This window comes from Camelus dromedarius, chromosome 9 (genome assembly GCF_036321535.1).
Source record: "Camelus dromedarius isolate mCamDro1 chromosome 9, mCamDro1.pat, whole genome shotgun sequence".
NCBI lineage: Eukaryota > Metazoa > Chordata > Mammalia > Artiodactyla > Camelidae > Camelus > Camelus dromedarius.
The window spans coordinates 75,932,491-75,940,682 of NC_087444.1; the positions used below are offsets into that span (position 1 = coordinate 75,932,491).

General features: G+C 39.3%; 1 protein-coding gene across 1 annotated transcript; it reads left to right on the plus strand.

The window, feature by feature from the left end:
- Window positions 1-5,815: 5,815 nt before the first annotated feature.
- Window positions 5,816-6,825, plus strand: LOC105092017 (vomeronasal type-1 receptor 4-like). Its single transcript, XM_031457134.2, has one exon. The coding sequence runs from the start codon at window positions 5,884-5,886 to the stop codon at window positions 6,823-6,825; it is 942 nt and encodes a 313-aa protein (XP_031312994.1). The 5' UTR covers window positions 5,816-5,883.
- The last annotated feature ends 1,367 nt before the right edge of the window (window positions 6,826-8,192 follow it).

Genomic DNA, 8,192 nt, shown 5'->3' on the forward strand with positions numbered 1-8,192 from the left:
ATGTGACTCCATCCGTTGAAAACCACATCGTCTGAGCCCTTATTTTCTTACCTTACATCCACTTCCAAGTCAGAGATCTCAGCCCATTCCCCATGTCCTCCAGCCCCACACTATGCAGTACCCCACCCCAACTCTCAGACATCCTCAGCTACGTCACGCACCCAATCCACAGCCTGCACCTGTTAGCCCAGCCCTGTCATCCCTGACCCTGTCTCCTGGGCTCTTTGGCTCACTCATGCCCACTGTCTCCTCAGCTTTCTTGTCTGGTGCCTATTTTTGTTTCTCTCTTGCTGATCATCTCCTCCAGGCTTCACATCCTCTGACACTCTTGGACCACACACTACATTTCTAGCATCTGCCTACCCCACAAGTGCTCCCCTTCCTCCTCTCTCACTATGGTTTTCATCCCTCAAAGATGACAGTTCTCTTGGGACTTTTACCAGTCACTGACCATAACATTTTTGCCCCCAATTCCCCATTCCCATTATCTCCCTCATTCCCATGAAATCCTGCACTCCTGTCCCCTGAGAATCCAATGCTCCACATACCTGCCACTTCCCTGCACACTTTTTGACCCTTGTACCCACAAACCTGGTAGTGTACTTTATCCCTCTGGGACATTTCACATTCCTTTTTCTTTATCCTCTTTTCCTGCAGTGTCTTTGTCCCACACTCCAAGCTTTCTTCACCCCTTTTTTCTATACCCTTTCTCTCATTGTGATCTATCACACAGCCAGTCACTGCCAGGACCCCAAAAGTGCCACATTTCTTACCATGTGACCCACCTAAGGAGGTAATGCTGAAAGCAATTTTAAAGCTATCTACTGAGGAATCTCCATAGTGTTTTCCACAGTGGCTGCACCAAACTGCATCCCCACCAGCAGTGTAGGAGGGTTCCCCTTTCTCCACAGCCTCTCCAGCATTTGACATTTGTGGACTTTTGAATGATGGCCATTCTGACTGGTGTGAGGTGATACCTCATCATAGTTTTGATTTGCATTTCTCTGATAATTAGTGATATAGAGCATTTTTTTTCATGTGCCTATTGATCATTTGTGTTTCTTCTTTGGAGAATTGCTTGTTTAGGTCTTCTGCACAGTTTTGGATTGGATTGCTTGTTTCTTTCTTGTTAAGTCGTATAAGCTGCTTATATATTGTGGAGATCAAGTCTTTGTCGGTTTCATTGTTTGCAAAAATTTTCTCCCATTCCGTAGGTTGTCTTTTTGTTTTACTTATGGTTTCCTTTGCTGTGCAGAAGCTTGTAAGTTTTATTAGGTCCCATTTGTTTATTCTTGATTTTATTTCTATTGCTTGGGTAGACTGCCCTAGGAGAACAGTTTTGAGGTGTATGTCAGATAATGTTTTGCCTATGTTTTCTTCTAGGAGATTGATTGTATCTTGTCTTATGTTTAAGTCTTTGATCCATTTTGAGTTGATTTTTGTGTATGGTGTAAGGGAGTGTTCTAGCTTCATTGATTTACATGCTGCTGTCCAGTTTTCCCAACACCATTTGCTGAAGAGACTGTCTTTATTCCATTGCATATTCTTGCCTCTGTCGAAGATTAGTTGACCAAAGTTTTGTGGGTTCACTTATGGGCTCTCTATTCTGTTCCATTGGTCTATATGTCTGTTTTTGTACCAATACCATGCTGTTTGGATGACTGTAGCTCTATAGTATTGTCTGAAGTCTGGGAGAGTTATTCCTCCAGCCTCTTTCTTTCTCTTCAGTAATCCTGTGGCAAGTATAGGTCTTTTGTGGTTCCATATAAATTTTATTATGATTTGTTCTAGTTCTGTGCAATATATCCTGGGTAATTTGATAGAGATTGCATTAAATCTGTAGATGGCCTTGGGCAGTGTAACCATTTTAACAATATTGATTCTTCCAATCCAGGAGCATGGGATATCTTTCCTCAAAAGACTAGGAATAGACTTACCATATGACCCAGGAATCCCACTCCTGGGCATATATCCAGAAGGAACCCTACTTCAGAAAGACACCTTCACCTCAATGTTCATAGCAGCACTATTTACAATAGCCAGGAGATGGAAACAGCCTAAATGTCCATCAACAGATGACTGGATAAAGAAGATGTGGTATATTTATACAATGGAATACTATTCAGCCATAAAAACTGACAACATAAAGCCATTTGCAGCAACATGTATGTTCCTGGAGAATGTCATTCTAAATGAAGTAAGACAGAAAGAGAAAGAAAAATACCATAGGAGATGGCTCATATGTGGAATTAAAAAAAAAGAACATAAATACAAAACAGAAACAGACTCATAGACATAGAATACAAACTTGTGGTTGCCAAGGGGGCGAGGGGTGGGAAGGGACAGACTGGGATTTCAAAGTTTGTAGATACTGACAGGCATATATAGAACGGATAAACAAGATTATACTGTATAGCACAGGGAAATATATACAAGACCCTGTGGTAGCTCACAGCAAAAAAAAAAAGTGACAATGAATATATGTATGTTCATGTATAACTGAAAAATTGTGCTCTACACTGAAATTTGACACAACATTGTAAAATGACTGTAACTCAATTAAAAATACTAAAAAAAATAAAGCTATCTTTTGTAAACATTGTCCTGTGGTTTGTTGCAGGGTTGGAAAGGTTACAAATGATGGAAAGGACCTTTTTTTCCCCTTCATCCAGAAGTCTGGAGATACAACAATTCTTCTGTATATGAACGTGCCCAGTGACACACACACAGGGACTATGTAAGCTGATTTTATGAAAGTGAACGTGACTGTGTGAGTTTGTGTGAATGTGTGTCATGACTTAAGAATAGTCAGTTTACAATGCTGTGTCAATTTCTAGTGCACAGTGTAATAGTTCAGTCATACACGTGCATACATGTGTTCGTTTTCATATTGTTTTTCATTATAGGTTACTACAAGATCCTGAATATATAAGTTTATGAATGTGAGTATGAGTTTATATGTGCTGAATGTGTGCATGAATGTTTGTGAGTTTGTAACCGTAATTGTGTGAGTATGTGAGTGAGTTATATAAACAGTGAGTACGTAGGTTTACGTGAGTGTGTGTGAACCCACGTGTGTGTTTGTTTGATTCTTCCTGTAATGGTTTAAATGAGTTCATGTTTGTGTTCAGACTTGGTTGCCCACCAGTAGGGCTCCAACTCCTGACTTGAAAATTGGCAGGAGATTGCATCATGACCCTGCATTAAATGTGGATTTCACTGTAGGGAAAACCAAAAGATTACTTTCAACTCTTAATGTATAGTTCTTAATTATCAATGCATCAGGTGCTCATTACTGAAGAATAACACAATTAATTGCTGTAGAGAACTGTGGTAATCATTTGATCCAACTAAACTAAATCATTGAGCATTGGCTCATCTGATATTTACAAGAATGGTAGAATCTGTGTGTAGAGCCATCAGACTAGGTGATTATTAGTGAGACACTTTTCAAACCTTCTCTCTTTTTTCTATTTGTGTTCTGCATCTAATTCTTATCACTAATGGAGGTCAATAAAGGCATATTTTTCTACAAGATTTCCATATTAATTGGCATTGAATAAGGCAAATTATTACAAATAAGTTGGCTTTCGTTTGTGCAAACAATGTCTATAAATGAATTATTTATCATGTTCTTCCTTTTACTCTTACTTTGAATATGCTCCCCTGGAATTTTGTCTTATTCCATTTCTCTACCAATGTTTTAACTGATGGTTCAGTTCAGTGGTTTAAAGATTGGCAAAGTACTAGTTTTAGGGTAGGGAAACATCTCAGGGAAGTGAAGAATCCAGAGGTACACACATACTTACGCCAGCCCCTTATGTGTGTGATGTCAGCGTTCCCTACTCTCCTCCCTGTGAGGCCTTGTCTGCTTTCAGGGATCATGGAAAAGAAAGTGCCTCTCAAAAATACTCCACATGTCTCCTAAGGCGGGCTTCCTAGAAACTTGTAATTGCTTTTTGTAATTAACAATTGAGAGAAAAGTTTTCAGAAGTGTTCTCAGGTCCCAAGCCTCCACTCCCATTACTGTTACAGGTGAAATGATAATTGCAGTTCTGAGGGGAGAGGAGGACAGGACACAGACTCACAAACCCATATATCAGGCTGTGACTGCCTCCTTCCCACACAGGTACTGGCTGTAAAGACCATCTCATTGAGCCCATTGTCTTGGCAGCAGAAAGGAGTTCGGTATTTTCGATTTCATTCTGACAGGCGAGTCTTTCAGGGAAAGGCAGATCAAGGTTCCAGGTAAGTGATCATATCAGAAAAAAGCAGTTTTCTCTTTAACAATCTGATTCAGTGCCAATGCCATTCAGGCAAGCTGAAGAATTCTCAGGCACAAGCTGAGCATGTAAAGAGAGATGGGGTCTTAGAACTTACTCCAATTCCTGAAGGCTCCTCATGCAATTTAACGCAGTCCTCACTGACAGTGATTGTTGTAGCTGAATCCAAGTGATAACGAAATCTGATTTTTAAGGTGCTTGAAAATATAGTCATCAAATCAATCTGCTATTGAGTCTACGTTATAGGAATCACAGTCTAAGAGTTCAGGACTGCCAGAGGTGCACCGATAATACCTCCAGGTTTACAATAAAGAGTATGCTGAGTCTAATCATCTGATCCTGTGCAGAAAGTATACACACGTGGAAATGACCTAAATAGAAAGGTTTTCTCTAAGTCTGGATGTCTGATGCAGTTCCTGGAGTCAGCAACTGTGTCTCTACTGAACGTCTCTGTGGTGTGTTGGTTATGATGAAGTTATGGTCACTCTTAAATTTATGGAGCAGTTGACCTGATAATTATGGGTTACAGGCAGCAGTTGTTATTCTCATGTTGTTTCCACCCATTTAAAAATATTCTAATATCAATCCGAAACATCTAGTCTTTCAATTTATAAAATGCAAAAAATATATGCCTTGCAAATGCTGTTTTACACAGGTCCTGTAGGTTAATATCATTCATACTCTTAATTCTTTGCTAGCATTTTCCCTTAACTCTGGCATTCACAAGTAGGTAAGTATGTCATCTGCAAATAATAATAATCTAGTTTTGCCTTGCACCGTTTCATCAGGTTTTATTGTTTTATCTCCCAAAGTTTGCAGCATTACATGTGCTTACTCAGTAATTCCAATGACAGGTACCATTATACTTGCTTTTCTGAAAAAGAGCAAAGGGGTCTTCCTGTTGGCATCCTAATCTCACGTCTTCCTCATCTTTATTGCACTGACTTGCCGTGGGCAGGTTCCCGCAGTGGTTTACTGCTAACAGTGCGTGTACATGTGTTAGGGTGTTTAAAGCTTTAGTCATAATTGATACTGACATACAGAATAAAACTTTACAAATAAATGTATTCTTGTTATAATGAAAAAGTATATATATATTTATAAAAATCTAAAACTCGAATGTCAGGTTGTAAAATCAACATGAAATATAGATCGGGATATTTTTTGAACACAGCTAATTAGCTTTTGGGCAGAGAACTGTGGTTCAGTGCACTCTTTTTAACAGTTCACTTGGTTTCAAGTTCATATTCTGCCCTAAGCAGTAAATTTTAATAAATATTTAACCTCTCTGTGCACGTTACCCTCCTCTGTATAATTAGTCATGAAAAGTGTCTGCTGCACAGATTTGTGAAGAATGAAGTGATCTCATGTAGTGTTTTCAGTGATTAGTTTTACACTGTTAAGTGCTCTTTAAATGTTATACATTCAACTCTATGGAATCTGCTAGTATCAAAAGCATTCAGTAAATGTTTCCATGTGAGAACTAATGGTAAGTGGACACTGTTGGATTCAGCTGACATGATACATGTAGCTCACACCTCGTGTTCCCATGCAGGACAGTGTAACTCAGAAGAAAGTTCAGTGACGGGTGTCTGAGAGGATGGACAGCAGGGATGTGACATTAGATGTGATCTTCTTAACACAGACTGTGGTTGGAATCCTGGGCAACTTCTTACTTCTTTCCCATTATAACAGCCTTTACTTGACTAGGTACAGGTTAAGGTGCACAGATTTGATGCTTAAGCACATGATTGTAGCCAACTTCCTTGTCCTCCTCTGCAAAGGTGTCCCCCACACAATGGCAGTATTTGGGTGGAAACATTCCCCCAGCGATTTTGGATGCAAACTTTTTTTCTTTCTGCACAGAGTGGGGAGGGGAGTGTCCATCGGTAGCATCTACCTCTTGAGTGTCTTTCAGGTGATGACGATCAGTCCCAGGAACTCTAGGTGGGCAGAGCTTAAAGGAAAATCTCTCAGGTACATTGTTCCCTCTATTCTCCTGTGTTGGTTCCTGCAAATGTTGGTGAGCATCATTTTTCCTGTCTGCATACATGGTAAATGGAGCAACAAAAGCATCACAGACAACAGGGATTTTGGATACTGTTCTTCCATTCGTCATCACAAAACCAGTAATGTGTTATTTGCAGCATTGCTTTTGTTCCCTGATGTCTCATGTTTGGGGCTCATGCTCTGGGCCAGTGGCTCCATGGTTTTCATCCTGCACAGGCACAAGCAGAGGGTGCAACACATTCGGAGGAATAATGCCTCCTCCACATCCTCCCCTGAGGCCAGAGCTACTAAAACCATTCTTCTCCTTGTGAGCACCTTTGTCTACTTCTACACTCTTTCTTTTATCTTTCAAGTTGTTTTGTCTCTCTTTGAGAATCCCAGCTGGTCCCTTGTGAGCATCGCTACAGTCATAACTGCGTGCTTCCCAACTGTCAGCCCCTTTCTGCTCATGAGCCGTGACTCCATTGTACACAGCCTCTACTTTGCCTGGAGAAGGAATACGAAATCCCCTACTATGAGGAGAAATATGTAAATTGTATGTATTGCCACAAGGCCGAGTTGCCTGTTCATTTGTTCATTCACCTCAGAATCTTAACTAAAATTTTGAATCTCAAGAGAATAGTAAACAGGACATGCTGAGCATCTTTTTCAAAATAAACCATTGTAACAGTATTGTCGTGAAATATAGTTGTCCTGTAAAGAATAATATGACTGAAATTTTTCTAATACTTGCAGAAAAGAAGTTCAGAATTTAAGCAATAATAAACACCAGTTCTTGAAACAATCTGCGTATTATGAAGTACTCAAGTGTGTAGCTTTCAATCGAAAACAGTAAATTTCCCAGAAGTTAAATAGGCATGAACTTATAGATAAACGTACGCATGAATGTGGATTAGGGTGTGTGATGGTCGTTAATCAACTGAACAAATTCATAACTTCACAGAATTAAGAGTAGCCTGGTGTGGAGGTGGAGTTTAAAACCAGTCTCAGTCAATAGGGATTTTGGGAGACAGTTATGGGTTTTACGGATAACATCCTTAAAGCAATGACAGCATTTATCGGAAATTTGGTGTTTTATAGAGTGATTAGCACATTTACATACTTTCATCTAGAAATTACCAGATTGAAGTGAAGTGAAGCAAAAGGAGCACAAAAACAAAAGTATGTTTCAGCTGATTTTTAAAGAATTTTGAATAGACTTTATTCTTTTAGAGCAGTTTCAGGTTCACAGCAGAAAATACAGAGAGTTTACACATAGCCCTCCCCACCCACACATATATACTCCCCTCCCCTCAACCCCCCTCATCAGTGTGGTGTATTTGGTGCAATTGATGAACCAACATGGGCACATTATTATCAACCAAAGTCCATAGTTTACTTTAGGATTCACTCTTGGTGGTGTACATTCTGTGGGTTTTGACAAATGCATAATGGCATGTAGCCACCACTATAGTATACAGAATAATTTCATTGCCCTAAAAATCCCTTGTGCTCCTTCTATTCATTCCTCCTTCCCTCCCTCCTTCTCCCCAAACTCCTGGAAACCATGATCTTTTTATTGTTCCTATAGCTGTGCCTTTTCCAGAATGTCATTTGGTTGGAATCATAGTTTGTAGCCTTTTTGGACTGGCTTCTTTCATTTAGTAATGTGTCTTTTAAGTTTCTTCTATGTCTTTCATGGCTTGATAGATCATTTTTTTTTACTACACACATTTTTTAATTTATATATACATACTGTTCATTGTTTCTAAGAATGTTTAGAGCTTTAGCTTTTTAAACTTACATAGTTATCAAAGGAATAAAGTCAACCACAAAATAAGAATTAATTCAAAAAGATACATACACCCTACTATTAGCAGCAACATTATTTATAATTGCCAAGATATGGAAGCATCCTAA